This window comes from Puma concolor, chromosome D1 (genome assembly GCF_028749965.1).
Source record: "Puma concolor isolate L17-30 chromosome D1, mPumCon1.1.hap2, whole genome shotgun sequence".
In the NCBI taxonomy this organism is placed as follows: domain Eukaryota; kingdom Metazoa; phylum Chordata; class Mammalia; order Carnivora; family Felidae; genus Puma; species Puma concolor.
Genome location: NC_141676.1, coordinates 100,235,822 through 100,254,095, shown reverse-complemented (window position 1 = coordinate 100,254,095; position 18,274 = coordinate 100,235,822). Strand labels below are relative to the sequence as shown.

The following is an 18,274-nucleotide window of genomic DNA, read 5'->3' as shown; positions in this document are numbered from 1 at the left end:
TTCCTACCTCTTGGAAGCTGCCCATTGAAGTTTGTGTGGCTACGTGTCTGCCTACAAATGTGTGGGAAGACTGCTCTTACGTGTTACTCAGCTGAAGAGTAACTCGGACATTGTGCTTTAGAGTTTAGGTAGTATGTGGAAAAGGGAGAGTACGCTGTATTTGCAGTGGCTACGAATACAGACTTCGGGGCCGCTGACCTAAGTTTGAATCCTAGTTTGATTTAGGTTGTCTCTTACCTCCTCTGCACCTGTTTCTTCGTCTGTACATTAGGAATGACAACATCGCGTATAGCTGTTGTGAAGGCCTGAGGCGCGAATGGGTGTCCAGTTCCTTGGTGGTAGTTAGCACGTGGGCACTCAGTGCATGGTTATTAATACAAGCACTTTCTCCAGCACTTTTCCCACTAATAATTATGTGCCATTTATAACGGCACTCCCACTTGGGTTGTCTTTTTTTTCACGTTTATTTTTTGAGAGAGACACAGTGTGAGCAGGGGGAGGGGCAGAGAGAGGGAGACACAGAATCCATAACAGGCTCCAGGCTCTGTGCTGTCAGCAGAGTCCAACATGAGACTCCAACCCACGAACTGGGAGATCATGACCTGAGCCAAGAGCTAAAGTGAGACACTTACCCGACTGAGCCACCCAGGCGCCCCCCTTCTTGGGGCATGACCTTTGATCTCTGAGCCAGTCTCCTCAGTTAAGAAATACGAGTGTTGCCTATTTCAGGGCTGTGGCAGAGCGAAGTTTTAATAGAACAAAGGAAGCACCGCATCAGTTTCACTAATTGTGCCACAGCCAAGGAGATAAAGCTGTAGAATTCTGGGTGACCAACTTTCTGCAACATCCTCTTATCTGGAGGTGTTGAATCCAGTGGAAGGGGCATGGAAGTTACCCAAGGACGCTTTACTTCAAACGCAGCATTTTAGAGTTAATACTTTTCCTCTCGGGCCCTGCTAACTTTGGCTTGGCCCTTTGGGTGGCGTCGGAGGGCTGCTCTGCGGGTAAATCTGGGGAGCATCTCTTAGTCATTGACCATCAGTACTCCCGGCTCAGAACGAGGTATATGTAAAAGTAATAATGAATGGTTAATAGGCCCGGGTCTCCAGCAAGGAAGACGGGCGCACAGGGTCCCCAGGGTCCCCACCAGCCGGGTGGAGTAGGGGCGGTAACAGAAGGGTAAGGTCAGGTCTGTCGCAATCCTTCTAATTCCCGCCCCGAGGGTGGTCCTCCCCTCCGGGGGCGGGCGCCGGAAGTGACGGAGAGCCCGGAGTCTGAGGCTGCAGGAGGAGTTCGCACCCCGCGTGCACCTGGTGCCCGTTGGCCGGGACCTCCGGCTTCCCTGTACTCCCGGGGACCCTGGCGGCACCTCCCGGACCTACCTCCTGAGCACAGCCATGTCTGACAATGGCAACGCGGCCGCGACGGCGGTGAGTATTTGAGCCGGTGATCCTCGCAACTTCGGCATTCCGGACTAGCCGGGCAACGATTGGCCCCAGGTTGCCACCCTCCGTCATCTATTGGTCCGAGCGACTATCCGTCATTTTTTTTTTTTTTCCCGAAATAGTTTTTTAAAGGACCAGTAGCTGAGTTGCCCTTAGGAAGGACGGGAGATCAGGGAGCTGTGGGGGCGGGATTAAGAGTGGAGGGATAGTCTGGAACGAAACCCCCATACCTGCGAGGATCTGGGTGGGGTTCCGCCGGGCCTGGTATCCACTCTAGACTTAGTGAACAGCCCAGATAAGTTCGTCTACACAAGATCGGGACCCTTTTATACGAGACAGGGCCGAGGCAGCATTCGGCCACTTTAGGAATATGTTCCACTTCGGATCCTGAGAGGAGAGTATACCCCAAGTCTTCCACTTGCACACACACATCTTGGAAGTGCGCCTTCTCCCCTTTTTCCGTTTTAGCGGTCACTCAGCCCTGGCCTACTCAGGAGTCCCCAGCTGAGACACACCTTAGGGTTACGATGGTGGGTGGGGCGCCACCCTTGCGCCTTCCTCTTCCAAGCTCGGCGCCGGAGCTGTGGGCTTGTGTAGATGCAGACTACAGCCAGTGGAGGCCACTGCTAGCCTGAGATAAAGAGATGGGCAGGGGCCCCTGGGTGGTTCAATCGGTTAAGCGTCCGACTTCAGCCGGTTTGTGAGTTCGAGCTCCACATCGGGCTCTCTGCTGTCATCACAGAGCCTGCTTCTGATCCTTTGCCCCTGTCATTCTCTCTGCCCTTCCCCCCAGTGCTCTGTCTCTCTCTCAAACATTTTAAAAAATGCTTATCTCCCGTTGTCCAGCCTGCTGGTGAGGAGAGGGATTTTTTGCCATTGCACACATTCTTCTCTTTTTAAATTCTTTTCTTAATGTTTATTTTTGAGAGGGGGGGCGGTGGACAGAGAGAGAAGGAGACTGAATCTGAAGCAGGCTCCAGGCTGTCAGCACAGAGCCAGATGTGGGGCTGGAACCCACCAACCGAGGGGTCATGACCTGAACCGAAGTCGGAGGCTTAACCGACTGAGCCACCCAGGCACCCCTACCATTGCACACATTCTTGAGCACCAGGAGTAGGAAAATTTTCGACTAGGAGTAGGAAAATTCTAGCTCCAACTTTTTGCCCATTATTAGCTGTGTGACTCTGGGCAAGTCATTTCACTCCTCAGTTGCTTCCATAACATGGTGCTGGAGATCCTGCCCTGTCTAGCTGATAGGTTGTCATGAAAATTAAAAGCAATAGGATACATGTTCAATAAATAACTTTTTTTTCCAATTTTTGAAAAACATTTATTTATTTTTGAGAGAGGGAGAGACAGAGCATGAGCAGGGGAGGATAGAGAGAGAGGGAGACAGGATCTGAAGCAGGCTCCAGGCTCTGAGCTGTCAGCACGGAGCCTGATGGGGGCTTGAGCTCCCAAACCGTGAGATCATGACCTGAGCCTGTCAGAGGCTTAACCAACTGAGCTACCCAGGCGCCCCCAATAAGTAACTTTTTAATGGAATAAAATATGCTGTGCAGAATCGATGCAGGGATTGTTTGAACCCAGCAGTTTCTGAGACCTTAGATTTCTTTCTCTAGGCTCCTAGTGGCCCAGAATTTTAGGGGCCATATTTAGCATTTCAGGCCTAGCCTAATTTGCTCAGGGTCCCTAGGGTTTATTTATGGGAGAAGTGACAGCAATGCAATAGACTAGGGTCCAGGAGCAGCCAGCTGTCACATCCCCAACAACAGAGGCCTCAGAATCCTGCCTGCAAAACAACTCCACGGGTTAAAGATCTCAGAATAGGGAAAGTTGACATTATCTGCAGTGGCTACTCTTTGGTCTAGAAAGAAATAGGACCTGAGACTGAGGAATGCAATTCTACCTGCTAGGCACTGAACACCTTTGTCCAGGGTGCCCTGGCAGGAGGAAGAGGCATGTCCCTTTGAGTTCCTAGCTTGGTCACTGACCTCCTGATATTTCTGGTTGGTGAGACCAGAGGCAGCACTCTAGGTGAATGGACAGTAGGCAGCTCAGCCTTTCAGTCTTATAAACATCAGCGGCACCGGGGCGCCTGGGTGGCTCCATTGGTTAAGCGTCCGACTTCGGCTCAGGTCACGATCTCACAGTCTGTGAGTTTGAGCCCCGCATCGGGCTCTGCACTGACAGCTCGGAGCCTGGAGCCTGCTTCCGATTCTGTGTCTCCCTCTCTCTCTGTCCCTCCCCCACTCATGCTCCGTCTCTCTCCCTCTCTCAAAAATAAATAAACATTAAAAAAAAAAAAATTAAACATCAGCGGCAGAAATACCTGGAGTCCAAACCTCTTCATTTTATAGATGAACAAACTGATACTAATGGGATGGTATGCTCAAGGTCACCTGGACTCTACAGAAGATCTGTTTGATCCCAGTCCTTTATGTGTACATTCCAGCCAGATTAGGGAATCCATGGTGTGGCACCTGTGGGGTAGCTCTCGGTATCTAGGTGGCACTGAAACTTTCTCCTGTGCCTGCTGTATTATGGATACTGAACTTGTCCTCAGTGACTCAGCGCAAGTTCCCTCGAGGCCCCAGCTGCCCTGCCCCTGCCTACTGCAGGGCCCACCCTCCCTGTGGCCAGGCTGATGGGCCTTATCTCTCAACCCACCTGGCTGTGTGCAGCACTCCCACCACCTTAGCCGGGATGGGCTTCTGGACCCAGTGTCCGGTTATTACAGCAACAGCAACAGCGGGTCCTGCTATTGCTTCCCTCAGGTCTCTGTTTCTCTGGATCCGTGAAGAGGGCAAAAGGTGCTGAGGCAGGTTAAGGGACCAGTCTTGGAGTACTTTCCCACTCCAAGGCTCAGCTGGCCACAGGCCAGGGGCTGGCTGAGGTTCTTTTCTTCCAAGCCAGGGATTCTGGTTCTTGGACAAGGTGTTGAGGCACACGAGGAACAGAGGGGACTGTGACTTGGGGACTTTTTCTGCAGGAAGAAAACAGCCCAAAGATGAGAGTGATTCGCGTGGGTACCCGAAAAAGCCAGGTGAGTACGGTTACTGGGCAGAGCAAGTTTGTCACAAGAGTTCTGTGCTCCACAGTATTGCAAGCTGGGGGGCCGAGAGGGTTAGGAATGGAGGAAACTGGGTGGGGGTGGGGGGCTGGGTGTTAAATCCCACGCAGAATGGCATATTGCGTTCTGTGGAGAGATAGTCCCCGGGCTGAGCAGACCAGGCCAGGCCCCTCTCCTTCCTACGTGGGCATTCAGCCACCTCTCTGACTCCAATTCCTTCCGAGTCTCCCAAACCCTGTGAGGGTGTGAGCTCGGGGCAGTGCCAGGGAAGGATAGGACTAATCTGAATGTTTGCCTCCAGCTGGCTCGCATACAAACAGACAGTGTGGTGGCAGTGCTGAAAGCCTTATACCCAGGCCTGCAGTTTGAAATCGGTGAGTCTTCTGGACAGGAATGGAAGCTAAAGGGAAGCCCTTTCCCCCCAGAGGGGAAAACACAACACTGTTGGCTTTCCCTGGACCCAAAGCTTGGTCCCAGTGCCTTTAAGAATTGTTAGCTGTTTCCCCCGCCCCTCGCAAAAGAATTCTTAGCTATTCCCCCCTCCCCCCCCCCAAAAAAAAGAGAATTCTTAGCTGTCCCCATTTTGGAGGGCCATTTCCTCCTCTGAATACCTCTAGCTTTGACTCCCTGGGCTAACCTGGCATTTTGCATCTTCTGCTTTGGGTCTTTTTTTTTTTTTTTTTTTTCAATGTTTATTTATTTTTGGGACAGAGAGAGACAGAGCACGAACGGGGGAGGGGCAGAGAGAGAGGGAGACACAGAATCGGAAACAGGCTCCAGGCTCTGAGCCATCAGCCCAGAGCCTGACGCGGGGCTCGAACTCCCAGACCGCGAGATCGTGACCTGGCTGAAGTCGGACGCTTAACCGACTGCGCCACCCAGGCGCCCCGCTTTGGGTCTTTTTATGAGTGTGTCTGGTCTTCCTAGATCATACATTCCTAGAGGGCAAGGAATTGGGCGGGGGTGGGGGGGGGGTGTCTGTATCCATTAGGAGTCTTAGTACAGTGCTGGGCTCAGTAGGGGCTCATTAAACGCCGATTGATGAGCACGTGACTGATTCTCTCCTCAGTTGCTATGTCCACCACAGGGGACAAGATTCTTGATACTGCGCTCTCTAAGGTAACGTATTCCCCCCAATCCCTTTCCCTCCTTTCTCCTTCCTTCCCCCAAAAGATTCACTCTGAGGCTTTTTCTTGACCGGCAGATTGGCGAGAAGAGCCTGTTTACCAAGGAGCTGGAACACGCGCTGGAAAAGAATGAGTATGTGAAAGACGGGAGAGCATGGTTCCGTCCCAGTCTCTCACTGGGACCCCAGTGCACATCAGAGCTGGATATCAGCTAGACTGGGGGGCTTCAACACTTGGCTAGAAGGAGGCTCATATGTGGGTTTTTCAGACCTCACAAAAGGGGAGTGTCCTGGTTCCTAGCCATCTGGCTGCCTGGAGGGCAGGATTGGCTGGGGCATTGGGGACAGGAGGGAGGGTGGGGAGGAACGGGTCTCAGGGTCCTGAGGTTTTAGACGTGCCTGCTTCCTAATGTGCTCTAAGCACACCACTGAAGTAGAGGCAGGTGTAGGTAGAGGAGGGGTGGGGGCCTGCTGCTGGGATCCCTTCTCCTAGCCTCCCTCTCCCGTCTCTTTAGAGTGGACTTAGTCGTTCACTCCCTGAAGGACCTGCCCACTGTGCTTCCTCCTGGCTTCACCATTGGAGCCATCTGCAAGTAAGAACGCTGCGAGTCGGGGGATGGGCAGGCGGGTAGGCATCATGTTGACCTTTGCTTTTCCCTTTGGGACGCTACCCTCTGCCTCTACGGCTGAGGGGTGTCAGGCATGGCCAAAAACAGAACATGCCAGTTAGTTGGCTATCAAGAGACCCTGGAAGTGACCTTAACTGAGATCTCTTTCTCATTCTGTGACTTTTCCTCCATCTCCAGGCGGGAGAACCCCTATGATGCCGTTGTCTTTCACCCAAAATTTGCTGGGAAGACCCTAGAAACCTTGCCAGAGAAGAGGTGAGTGGGGCCCAGATAGACATCCCGGTGGGACATGCACAGAAGACAGAGGGCTAAGAGGAGGAGGAAAGGAACCATGCCTTTCTTGGGTTAAATCTTATTTTACACCCTCTCTCTGAACAGTGTGGTGGGAACCAGCTCCCTGCGGAGGGCGGCCCAGCTGCAGAGAAAGTTCCCACACCTGGAGTTCAAGAGCATTGTATCCTTTCAGAGGAGGGAGGGGGCAGTAGCCAGGGAGGAAGATGAGGTCCATGGGGCCACTTTCAGAGGAAGTGGACCATGGACCAGCAGGTCTGTCCTCCACTGTCTGCTCTATTTGTCCATCTACCCATCCATCCATCCATCCATCCATCCATCCATCCATCCATCCCTAATCCTTTTATGTTTTCTTAGCCCCAGGCCAGTGCCTGGCACTGGGGATAGTGGTGAGATCAACGATGTCCTTGCTTATAGAGTTATATTTTTGCCTGGAGACAAACAGGCATTGATAATACAGAGTGATACTGAACAGTGATTACTGGGGAACAGGGGAGGTGGAGGGTGCTTCCATTTTTGTTTCATATTGTACTATATTTTGATGTTCTAAATATATCAAATGTTTCATAAAGCTGATTTTCAAAATAGTACATGTTGAGTGCTCCAGTGCATGAAGTAGGGAATTCTCTAGAAGCTTCTAGCTGGAACATCGATAAACACAGACTTGGGGGTCGGGGAATGCTTCCCAGAGATCTTGTAATCTCAGGCAAGTTATTCAACCTGTCTATCATTTTCCTCATCTGTAAAATGGAAGTAATTCTAATACCTACCTCATAGGATTGTGAAAATTAAATAGATGTATGCAAAGCACTTTAGATCAGTGTATGTAGCAATTAAGTGTTAGTAATTAAGTAAACGTTAGGTGTTATCAGTAAGCTGAAAACTAAAGGTGAGATGTTAGTTGGATCCAGAAGGACTCAGGCAGGGGGAGCAGCAGCATGAGGCTCCAAACTGCCCGGCGCTTGTGGTCCTTAGCGTCTCTGCACAGCGGGGAAATCTCAACACACGCCTTCGGAAGCTGGATGAATTTCAGGAGTTCGGTGCCATCATCCTGGCTGCAGCTGGCCTGCAGCGCATGGGCTGGCAGCACCGGGTGGGACAGGTAAGGGGCTGTCCCTTCTCCATCCCCAGTTAATCTTCCCCCTGTTCCTGCCTGTATTCTCTTTCTGAACACCCTGCCTCTAACGGTATGCACTGGAAGTGAGTCCCAGGCTGGGAAGATTGGGGATCAGAGGATAGACCCCCACTTTTGCCTACCTAGGCTTTCTGTGTGGTAGGGAAGCCCCATCTCACTACTGTCTGCTTTTAGTACCCCCAGTTCCACCCTTTTGAGTGCCTATTCTGCCCCTGCAGATACTCCACCCGGAGGAGTGCATGTATGCTGTGGGTCAGGTATGTTTGACCTGGGAAGCCATGTGTTGATGTGCTCTTTTGTTCTCAACCAAAAAGCTGGTCTTGCAACCTTGTGCATAAACATTTCTAGGGAGGGGGAGGGCTTGCGAGATTTCTGGGCTAAAAGAGACCCCAGGGAGCAGGTGGAGGTGGGCTGGTTCCCATGCTCAGCTCCATTGGTTGGGGAAAGATTAGGCCTGATGTCTTAGGCTGTTTTTCCCTCAGGGGGCCCTGGGCGTGGAAGTCCGAGCCAAGGACCAGGACATCCTGGATCTGGTGGGTGTATTGCATGATCCTGAGACCCTGCTGCGCTGCATTGCCGAGCGAGCCTTCCTGAGGCACCTGGTAGGACCTGTGTTCCGGGGATTGGAGGGGTGGGGACTTGAGGAGTTGGGAATAGTCATGGGGGAGATTTCTCAAATTGATGCTCTTTATTTCATGGTAATTCATTCTTGAATGTATAGGCAGGACTGGGCCCCTGCCTGTTTCAGTTATGTCTTCAGAAGTCTATCTCTGAGGGTTCTGGTGACAGAGTCCTTGGAGACACAAGAGTCCTTGGAGTTCACCGGGCAACTTCTCATTGCAGGAAGGAGGCTGCAGTGTGCCAGTGGCCGTGCATACAGCTATGAAGGATGGGCAAGTAAGCACTGTGACATTTGTCCCCGTGCACGTCAAGTTGTCCACAAGAGCCCAGGTTTCTAACCATTTCTCTCAGAATATGCTGAGATAACCGTTTTCTTTCCCAGCTGTACCTGACAGGAGGAGTCTGGAGTCTAGACGGCTCAGATAGCATGCAAGAGACCATGCAGGCCACCATTTGTGTCACTGCCCAGGTGCCAAAGCTGGAGGGTGAGGGAGCGGGTGAGAAACAAACCTGCATGTTACCTCCTCTTTTGTGCTCACCAAATTCCCCCTCCTTCCCTCACTTAGCATGAAGATGGCCCAGAGGATGATCCACAGCTGGTGGGGATCACTGCCCGGAACATTCCACGACAAGCCCAGCTGGCTGCTGAGAACCTGGGCATCAGCCTGGCCAGCTTGTTGCTGAACAAAGGAGCCAAGAACATCCTGGATGTTGCACGACAGCTTAACGATGCCCACTAACTGGTCTGTGGGGCACAAGTGCCTGGGTTGCTATAATGCAGCGCCTGCATCCCAGCCCTAGTGCCCGGGTCTCACTGCTAACTGGGGAGTGATTACCCCAGGGGATTGAACTGCAAGGTCAGAGACTCCCAGGGACTTGCCTCACCTTGGGGCTGTGTGAGTGCCTTGCCTCCTCAGTAGGTGGGGGTTTCATCTCTTTAGAGAAAAAGTTCAAGCCACAGCCTTTGAATGTAACCAACTCAACTAATAAACCAGCTCTGAAGGCGACTTTGCTTTTGGTGGGGTTGCAGTTCAAGGACCAACAGAAAACCTTTTATGCTAGAGGCTGGGACGTCTGTCCAAAGTTCTTCTGGGACATTTTTGGTTTCTGCCACCGTAGTTATTTCAAACAACAAATGGTCTCCCAGGGAACACCAAGAAAGCCGTGATCAGACAAACCTAGGACTTGCCCCTCTCGGGCTAACCCGTGTGTCTATCAGGTGAGCCACGTATCAGATAGCCCCCCTCCCCCACCAGCCCCCACGACCTCAGGAAGATAGGAGTCTACAAAGTCAACCCTACAACTCGTACAGAACGACCACAGACATTGCGTTTTTAAAAAACAATCCTTTAATAAACAAAATTAGTCCATCTGAAACTCCCCAATATGTAAGGTACTAGTCTTGGATGGGTTATAGCTGCAAAATTCCAGTTCCGAAGCTATCGGAGGCTCAGTGCAGACGGGGACTCACGGGCCGGTGCTGGTACGAGGCGCGTGGCCCGGTAGAGTAGTCGCCGGAAGCGAAGTGGGGCGAGCGGCGGAGCCAGAGGGCCCGGCGGCGGTCACACCGCGGGCGCGCGCACACCTCCTGCGGTCCCCACGGCCCGCAAACCCGGGCTCCCCGCCCATTCCCCGCCGCGGGCCGGCCCCCCGGGCGAAGGAGGCGGGAGTCGGGGGGTCTGTCAGGACGAACGGCGATCGGTCTTTCCCGCACCGCGTGCGATAAAGTCCCGGCCCCGGCGCGCGCCTCAGCCCTGCGTCAGAGCTGCGAGCGGCTCTTCCAGAAGGCACCGCGGCCTCACCGCAGCCCACCGGCTGTTCCGGGGCCGGCGCGGCTGAGTCACGGGCGCCGCGGAGGGCAGGTGCGCGCCCCCAGCCCCCTCCCAGCCGCAGTTCTCTGGTCTCTGCGCCAGGCGAGCGGGGCCGCCCCTCGGCCCGAGACACCGAGAGCGAGGACCCGCGAGCCCGCGCGGGGGAGGGGTGGGCCGGGCGGCGGCGGCGACGACAACGCGGGAGGGGGAGCCGAGCGCCGCGGCCTCCCGCCCCGAGCCCGACGTGGCTCAGCTCTTTCCGTGAGGGCTGTGGTGGCCCTTAAAAGGGCCTTTGTGGTGGCATGGGGGGCCGGCTGCGACGCGGGCTCCCCTCAGTACTCCTGAGAGGCCTGGGTGGCCTTCTTGCCGCCCGCCGGCGCCTTCGGCCCCACGGTGGCGCTGGTTTTCTTGGGCAGCAGCACGGCCTGGATGTTGGGCAGGACGCCTCCCTGGGCGATCGTCACGCCGCCCAGCAGCTTGTTGAGCTCCTCGTCGTTGCGGATGGCCAGCTGCAGGTGGCGGGGGATGATCCGCGTCTTCTTGTTGTCGCGGGCCGCGTTGCCCGCCAGCTCCAGGATCTCCGCGGTGAGGTACTCCAGCACGGCCGCCAGGTACACAGGCGCGCCGGCGCCAACCCGTTCGGCGTAGTGGCCCTTCCGCAGCAGCCGGTGCACGCGGCCCACTGGAAACTGGAGGCCGGCGCGCGACGAGCGCGATTTGGCCTTGGCTCGGGCCTTGCCGCCCGTCTTGCCACGGCCCGACATGCTGCGCGAGGTAGAGAAGCGGTGAAGAGGGACGCCTACCAAAAGGCCAACGAACAGCCGCCCGCCGCAGTCCAACTGCTGCCGCGCGCGCCCAGGGGCCGCCCTTATAAGCCCCCAGGGCACACCCCCGCGCCCTCCTGATTGGCCCTTTTCTCTAATACCCGCCTCCGGTTGGTTGCAGTTAACCCTTCAGTGACGTGCCACGACTGAGGGAGCGCGCCCGCCGATTGGTCGAATTTGAAAACCTTTTGCCCGGGGAAAAAGGCGAGGAGGAGTGGTAGCACGCAGCCAGCCAGCCACTCCCTGATGTAGCCAATCTATGTGAAAGGCGCCAGATTTAAACGCTCCAGCTGGAGCCCAGAACCGGAAGACAAAGAGGGTGGAGTCTGAGCCACCTCAAGAGCCTCTGGGAAATCTTTGCGGGCCTAGGAGTTTTCACGGCAAAGGGTCAACACCACCGCCTCCCCTTCCAGGTTTGGTCACCCTCTTTTTTCTCCCTCCTCCCATCCTGCAAAGGTAAAGCTGAAGAGGGAATAAATAAGACGCGCCCGCCACCCCAATTCTATCCCACACCAGAGAGCAGGTAAGTCCAATCTTATGGCCTTTCCTGCTACCTGAAGTAGCGGGACTTCAATATTTATTCAACATATTCTATCCAGTCTCCGTTCTTTGTTCGCTTCCCGATACACTGAAAGAAAAAGGACGGGGCCAAGAGAGAGGCATCCTCTTGAAGGAGGTGCCTCCACCCACCCTCCCAATCTACCCTAAAATGCCCATATAGGAAATACACCTACCGGAACAACAAGAAAAAGACAACACTTTATTGTCACCACTGGAAGCACCTGGCCCCCCAGTCTGCTCTTACTGATCAGAATACTTAATTTATAGTCAGATATCAAGTGATCTTCAAGCCCGTGTCCCTATCCCCAGCCAGGGTTCTATTCTCAGGCCCAACATATTCCTTCAGAGTCAGAGTTGTGGATAACTGCATAAAAGCTGCAGTATCCCACCTTCGGAGGCTGCAAAGACGGGATGGAGAGGGAGAGTGGCAGGTTGAAGGAAGCCATAGCCAAAATCCAATCCACAGTCGTTAGATGTCAATAATCACAGCAGAAAGGAAATGCTAAGTACAAAATCTGGAGGAGAATGAAAGGTGGGAGAGGCCTGGCCAGGAGGCATTTCGCGTCCAGAAAGAGGTGGTGGGCCTGAGTCAGGAACCCTGCAGACCGTGCAGTACAGGGCAATGATCAGGGGACTCAGACATCGTAGAAGAGCCGGACAAGCTGGTACCGAATGGAGAAGGTGACAGCACTGCCGAGGATCTGTGAGGGGAAACACACTAGAGTCAGAACCCTGGAAAAAGGGACACATGGCAGTGTTAAGCCCTTCCCCAACCACACCTGGAGCAGCAGCAGCAGCAAGGTCAGGTTCCTCTCATGCATGGGCCCGAAGACCTTAAGTACCAAGTTGATGAGGGTCATGTTGTTACACTCTGTGAAGGCACCGTCGTCATTCTCATTCTGGTGCACGGTCACTAGCTGGAGACTCTCTGCTACCTGGAAGGATCAGAGGTGGAGAGAATACCAACCATGCTTCAGCAATGGGGATCTGCTTCATGCTTCCAAACTCCCCTTGGATCTGATGCAGGCCTAGGTTCCCCAGTCCCTGAATTCCAGATGGCGGCCTAGAGCCTTACCTCCTTGTTACCCTGTTACCTTTAGAATAAAGGTGCCCAAGAAAGAGAGGCTCTTGGTCTTGAACTTGGAATAGCTCATCTCCAGTTTGCCTGTCTTGGTATTGAGTCTGCAGGGGGAAGAGAGCTTTATGTGACTGGGCCACTACAAGAACTCTCCTCACTGGGGCCAATAGGAAGAGCACTGAATGTGGAAACCAACCTAAGATCTTCTGGCTCTGCTTACTACTGTGTGATCAGAGCTGATCAGATTATGTAGGTAAACGTGCTCTGTAATTTATAAGAGCTAACCACATGGACAGAGTTAGCCCTTCTTTGGGCCCACTCCCTTTGCACAGCATATGTGTAAGGCTGGCTTTTCTGCATCCCGAGTGAAAAAGCTATGATGTCCCTTTCAAGCCCCAAAGTGGCTACCTGGGCATACGGTGGCGAGGGCAGGGTATGATATGCAGGAGCTGAGGCAGTGAGTAGAGGAAGTTGAACACCTGGGGCATGAAGAAGAGTAGCATGGTCTTGCTGAAGTGTCCCAAGATGCCCACCACGGCAAAGGTCATGCCAGCAAAGTAACAGAAGGTATCTCCCACAAACACCCGTGATGGGTACCTGTGTGGGGGAGAGGATCTGAGCCAGGGGCAGGAGGCACTACCAATCTTTTCTCGCACATCACGTACCCTGGGCTAGCCCTGACTCTAGTTCTGGCCCAGAGGAGACTCCAGCGCTTTCAGCAACTGTCCAGAACCCAAAGCCCTGAGTTCATTTCTTTCTGGGGGCTCTGTAGCACTTGTCCGTAACTATGATTGGATAGAGAGTAATTGAAGAATATTACCGACTAAAGACCCGGAAAACACTCACTGCAGGTGTGTACAGGTGTAGCCTCTCCAGTAGGAGGTGGGTCAAGATCAGGACCATACTTGCTACAGATTCAAATAGTTATTACCCCTAGCCGCAGGCCTACTTACCAGTTATGGTAGAGCAATCCCAAAGTGGTGAAAAAAAAGGGTATCATGAAGTAGAGGGAAAAGACATGATCATCCCGATAATCACCTTTGGAAGCAGGGGAAAAAGAAAGCACAAGTTGATAGGTATTTCCCCTGCATACCTTGGTCCTATTTTTGTCTGTCTCTTAAGTTCTGTTCCAAGCTGTATTCTCCACCTCTTCCCAGTCACATTCAAGAACACAGTACCCCTTTTATGTCACCCAGGCAACTCCTAACATTCCACCTTGTTCATGAACCCCTCCTAAATGAGTTACTGTCTTCAATTGGGTTTAGATCATTCACACCGAGGTTTGATATATCAGCTTTACTTCCTAACTGTGTGACTTTGATCATGACCATTTAAATTTTCTAACCCTCAGTTTCCTCAAATGTAAAATACGGTTGAGGAGAATTCGTGCCACATGTTACAAAGCTTAAATGAGATCATGTTTTAAAAATGGTTGGTTTTGGGGCGCCTGGGTGGCTCAGTCAGTTGAGTGTACGACTTCGGCCCAGGTCATGATTTCGTGGTTCACAAGTTTGAGCCCCACATTGGGCTCTGTGCTGACAGCTCACAGCCTGGAGCCTGCTTCAGATTCTGTGTCTCCCTCTCTCTGCCCCTCCCCAGCTTGCACTCTCTGTCTCTCAAAAATAAATAAAAACATTAAAAAAAAAATTTTTTTTAAGTGGTTAGTTTTTTTTTTTTTTTTTAAGTTTATTTATTTTGAGAGAACCAACAGGGAAACAGCAGACAGAAAGGGAGAGAGAGAATCCCAAGTAGGCTCTGCACCATCAGCACAGAGCCTGATGCCAGGCTCCATCCCGTGAACTGTGAGATCATGACCTGAGCCAAAATGGAGTTGGACGCTTAACCTACTGAGCTACCTAGATGCCCCTAAAATTAGTTAGTTTTATTTTTATTTGTTTATTTTTAAACGTTTTTTGAAAGTTTCTTTATTTTGAGAGACAGAGAGAGCGCAAATGGGAGAGGGGCAGAGAGAGAGAGGGAGACACAGAATCAGAAACAGGCCCCAGGCTCCGAGCCATCAGCCCAGAGCCCGACGCGGGGCTCGAACTCACGGACCGCGAGATCGTGACCTGGCTGAAGTCGGACGCTTAACCGACTGCGCCACCCAGGCGCCCCTAAAATTAGTTTTAAAAGGCACTTACTGATCTCCATCAGCCAAAGACCACCAGAAACACACCTGTAGTCAAAGCTGGGTTTACTGACTTGTAATAAGGGAGACACTGGAGACCACACATCACAGGCAACCAGGGGATGCCTCAGTAAGAGGCGCCTATTATAGGATTTAAGTAATTCTGGGCAAAGCAAGGAGGCAGAACTTTGCCCTAGACTGGGTGCTGTCAGTAGAAGTGATTCTGTGATTGAGTATCTTAATTTTATCTAAGAATTAGCAGGAACTGAGTTATCAGAAAGCAGCAGCAACTGCCCATGTTGGCCAGAAGAGGGAGGTCTTAGTCGTTTTTATTAATGCACAGTGTTCTTGCAGTTTGTCTATATTCAAACATGGTTATGGAGGAATCTGGTTTTTGTTTTACTGTGTCATGGTCACAGAGTGACCCTTGTCTGATTCCGAGGTTCTGTGAAATTGCTTACGTTCAATAGGAGAAGACCATAACCTACCTATTAGTGCCAACCCAGCTATAAAGAACGGGGCAGCTATTTTTCTCACATTTAATAAATCTGAATATATTGCTTTTTCCCCTAACCTCCCCAAAGCCAGATATCAGGCAAGTTCCTCAACACTCAGACTTCTCTCCCTACTCCCCAATCCCACCTACCTTCCAGCTCCACCAGATTGAAGACAATGATAGAAGCAGAAATGACTAGCGACTGGCCAGCCTCTAGGCCATTAATTCCTGCTAGGATATTGATGGCATTGGTACAGAACACGGCCAGCAGCCCCATGTAGACGTAGTACAGGATCCCTGGGGGAAGAAGACAGGAGTGTGCCACTCATAGAAATGAGGGTTTAAAGGGATTCTTCAGAGACGAGTGGCGAGGAAAAAGTACAGAAGCAACAGAAAGGATCTGAGACGACACAGGGACAAGACAGGGATACTTAGGGGAGAATCTGGAGCATCAGGAAGGATGCTCTGCTAGGTATCTCCCAGCGTAAGGTGCCCTAAAGTAGAGGCCACAGGGTCAGCAGCGGCAGGGTTACTCACCCAAGTCCAGATGCAGGCCAAGAATCGGACGGAAGGGCTTGGGTACCACAACGGTCGTGTTGCCAAAGTTGGTGAAATAGACCATGAGAAGAGGTAGTGAGGCAGCTGTAGGCAGCAGCAGCTTATGGCGCCAGCGCAGATTCAGTACATCGTCCGCGAAGCCCAGGAAAATCATGCAGCAGATGGCAAGGAGCGCACCTATCAGGGCCACAAACTGGGGGAGGCTCGGGCAGGTCACAGCTCAAGCCTACTCCTACTTCGCCTTTCAAAAATTCCTGTCTTTGCGCTCGTTCCTCAGCCCCTCAACCCAAACCCAAATAACCCCGACTCCCTCAAGTAGCTGCCAGCCCCCAGCCAACAAGCAACCGCCCCCACTCACCCACTTACTTCATGGTGCGGGAAGGCTTTACACTGCTCCTCCACAAAGCAGTTCAGGAAAGGGAAAGGGATGAAGCAGAAGAGGATGATAAGGAAAACAGCACCGCTGATCACTCCCTGGGACTCTGGGCTGTGGCCCAGCAGCAAAAGGGGTGGGCGGGGGGGGGGGGGGGGGGAAAGGAGGAAAGGGGGCGTGGTCACTCACTAGTGCAGGCATCACAGCAATCTAATGGGGAAGGGGGGAAGGGCACCAGTGCTGGAGTGCCTGATACACACGAGGGTCCCCCAAACCACTACCTCCCTTCCCGATGTTAACTAGCTCTGCCCTTCACCTCCCAGAGCCCGGAGCTCTCTGCGGAGTTAGCGTTCCGTCTCCGCGCTCAGGCACCCCAGTTCCCGCCGTTGCCCGGCCCACCCTTTTCCTCTGCCCTTGCCTCCCGCCCGGGACCAGGGTGCCGCCGCTCACATTTGCTGCTGGCCGATTTTGTTGAGGTCCTGGCCACAGAGGCGCGCGGCGATGAAGTGGCCACGGAAGGCGGGGATGAGGGTGACTGTGGCCACAAATCCCAGCAGCGAGCCGAACAAATTCACCAGCAGCGGCATCGGCAACTCGGGGAAGGCCCACATGATGACCAGCCAGGGGGCCCGCTCCGCCGCCTCCGCAGCTAAAGGGCAAGCTGGGCGGGAGCCCTCGGCCCTCAGCAGGGGGAAGTGGCTGCGTCTTCCCACAGCCGCCTGAGCGAAACCCAACAACTCCGACTTGAGCCGCCCTCGGGACTCCGGCGGGCCTCTATAGAGCAACCTCGCCTGTGGCCCCACTGCATTTGCCTTCCCACGGTTTCCTCCCGGATCTTGCTCGCAGAGCAAACAGCGTTGTGGGAGGCGGCGGCGGCCATTTTTAATGCGGGCACGAGAGCGGGAACCGGAGTGTTATTTTAAATTTCACCCTTTTATTCGAGAGTTGAGTCACCACGAGGGTATTGGGAAAGTAATTAAAAAGACAAACAAGAGTGGATACTTTCCTAAGACCATGTTAAAGGTGTACAGCCCAAAGCGGAAAAATTGCTTGCCCGGTTCCAAAATGAACACCTCCTTGTCCCACGTGTCTGACGCCGCTTTCTGTTGGTTCCACGTCAGTTTTAGGTCGGCCGGCCGCCTCAGGTCACATTTAAAGGGCCAGTACCCTGCGTTTCCTCTGGGGTACCTCTGGAGCCGGGAAGATGGCTCCTGGAGGCAAGGGGAAGGGCAGGAGGGACGAGGATGAGGAGCACCCCTGCTCCTGGTAGAAAACTTGTTGCCAACGTAGTCGGAAGCCAAGGTAAAAGCAGCTTGGCTCCTGGAAACGCAACTACAGTTTGGAAGATGATGTAAATTCTAAAGCCCAGACACTTGAAAACTCCCTCCCACTCCATGTTTTTCTTGTCCTTGATTCAGGTACTCTTCTTTCAAAGCCCCACCCGCCTTCTACCCCCGCCGAAGCTGTTAGTTGCCCGGCAACCCAGCGGGGCATTTAACCACTGAAGGGACTGAGAGTGCCCTCAGGTCTTGAATTCAACCTGGTACTTGACTTTCCTTAGTCCTGGAACACTGCATTGTGCCAAGCTCCCAAACCTAAGAGGTGGAACTGGAAGGTGGCATTGGAAAGAGCTAAGGAAGCAGGAGGCTGAGCCCCACACGTGGTTTCCTGTGGGCCTGAGGAACTGCCAGTCAGGTTTCTTCCTTTAGGTTACCATGCCTTTTCCTTGGCACCTGCTTCCTTGCAGATAAGGTTCCCCCGTTTCTTCCCTTTCATTCACCAGCAGGCTTTCAGTGGAAAATGATTTACATTCCACAGAGAGGAAATCGCCACCAGGGAGTACAAAGACAACTCAAGTATCCCCTCACTTTGTCCACTCTCAAAAATGGTGCTCACCGGGGCGCCTGGGTGGCTCAGTCGGTTGAGCGTCCGACTTCGGCTCAGGTCACGATCTCACAGTTGGTGAGTTCGAGCCCCGCGTCGGGCTCTGGGCTGATGGCTTAGAGCCTGGAGCCTGCTTCGGATTCTGTGTCTCCCTCTCTCTCTGCCCCTCCCCCATTCATGCTCTGTCTCTCTCTGTCCCAAAAAAAATAAATAAACGTTAAAAAAAAAAAATAAAAAAAAA

At 53.0% G+C, this 18,274-nt stretch overlaps 3 protein-coding genes across 8 annotated transcripts; 1 reads left to right on the top strand and 2 right to left on the bottom strand.

Moving 5' to 3' along the window:
• Positions 1–1,254: 1,254 nt before the first annotated feature.
• On the top strand, positions 1,255–9,327 carry HMBS (hydroxymethylbilane synthase). 5 transcript variants are annotated; one of them, XM_086678920.1, is made up of 15 exons: positions 1,293–1,430; positions 4,223–4,270; positions 4,442–4,491; positions 4,820–4,892; positions 5,588–5,637; positions 5,723–5,778; positions 6,160–6,237; positions 6,451–6,528; positions 6,652–6,727; positions 7,553–7,666; positions 7,918–7,956; positions 8,182–8,301; positions 8,543–8,596; positions 8,703–8,789; positions 8,887–9,327. In XM_086678920.1, the coding sequence occupies exons 3-15, from the start codon at positions 4,456–4,458 to the stop codon at positions 9,058–9,060; spliced, it is 1,035 nt and encodes a 344-aa protein (XP_086535046.1). In that variant the 5' UTR covers positions 1,293–1,430; positions 4,223–4,270; positions 4,442–4,455; the 3' UTR covers positions 9,061–9,327. The 5 variants fall into 5 exon arrangements, 4 of the variants coding, with proteins under 4 accessions (XP_025784782.1, XP_086535046.1, XP_086535044.1 ...); XM_086678918.1 differs by having other exon boundaries at positions 4,438–4,491; XM_086678919.1 differs by having other exon boundaries at positions 4,358–4,491.
• Positions 9,328–9,646: 319 nt separating this feature from the next.
• Positions 9,647–10,989, bottom strand: H2AX (H2A.X variant histone). The gene has a single exon (XM_086678921.1). The coding sequence runs from the start codon at positions 10,893–10,895 to the stop codon at positions 10,464–10,466; it is 432 nt and encodes a 143-aa protein (XP_086535047.1). The 5' UTR covers positions 10,896–10,989; the 3' UTR covers positions 9,647–10,463.
• Positions 10,990–11,701: 712 nt separating this feature from the next.
• DPAGT1 (dolichyl-phosphate N-acetylglucosaminephosphotransferase 1) lies at positions 11,702–16,987 on the bottom strand. Of its 2 annotated transcripts, none has more exons than XM_086678915.1 (9): positions 16,600–16,987; positions 16,143–16,263; positions 15,756–15,876; positions 15,369–15,515; positions 13,548–13,632; positions 13,003–13,191; positions 12,611–12,698; positions 12,294–12,451; positions 11,702–12,217 (listed from the first exon to the last, which is right to left on the bottom strand). In XM_086678915.1, exons 1-9 carry the CDS (start codon positions 16,758–16,760, stop codon positions 12,106–12,108), a joined length of 1,182 nt encoding a protein of 393 aa, XP_086535041.1. In that variant the 5' UTR covers positions 16,761–16,987; the 3' UTR covers positions 11,702–12,105. The 2 variants fall into 2 exon arrangements, with proteins under 2 accessions (XP_086535041.1, XP_086535043.1); XM_086678917.1 differs by having other exon boundaries at positions 12,296–12,451; positions 15,756–15,969; positions 16,600–16,952.
• Positions 16,988–18,274: the final 1,287 nt, after the last annotated feature.

Excerpts from the sequence above, each read along its gene's own strand:
- HMBS (XM_025928997.2), top strand. The coding sequence starts at position 1,398 with ATGTCTGACAATGGCAACGCGGCCGCGACGGCG. Across the intron at positions 4,492-4,819 it reads TGGGTACCCGAAAAAGCCAG|CTGGCTCGCATACAAACAGA; the intron begins GTGAGTACGGTT and ends GTTTGCCTCCAG. Across the intron at positions 4,893-5,587 it reads AGGCCTGCAGTTTGAAATCG|TTGCTATGTCCACCACAGGG; the intron begins GTGAGTCTTCTG and ends TTCTCTCCTCAG.
- H2AX (XM_086678921.1), bottom strand. The coding sequence starts at position 10,895 with ATGTCGGGCCGTGGCAAGACGGGCGGCAAGGCCCGAGCCAAGGCCAAA.
- DPAGT1 (XM_086678917.1), bottom strand. The coding sequence starts at position 16,760 with ATGTGGGCCTTCCCCGAGTTGCCGATGCCGCTGCTGGTGAATTTGTTC. Across the intron at positions 13,192-13,547 it reads GGATTGCTCTACCATAACTG|GTACCCATCACGGGTGTTTG; the intron begins GTAAGTAGGCCT and ends TCCCCCACACAG. Across the intron at positions 12,699-13,002 it reads CCTCGCCACCGTATGCCCAG|ACTCAATACCAAGACAGGCA; the intron begins GTAGCCACTTTG and ends TTCCCCCTGCAG.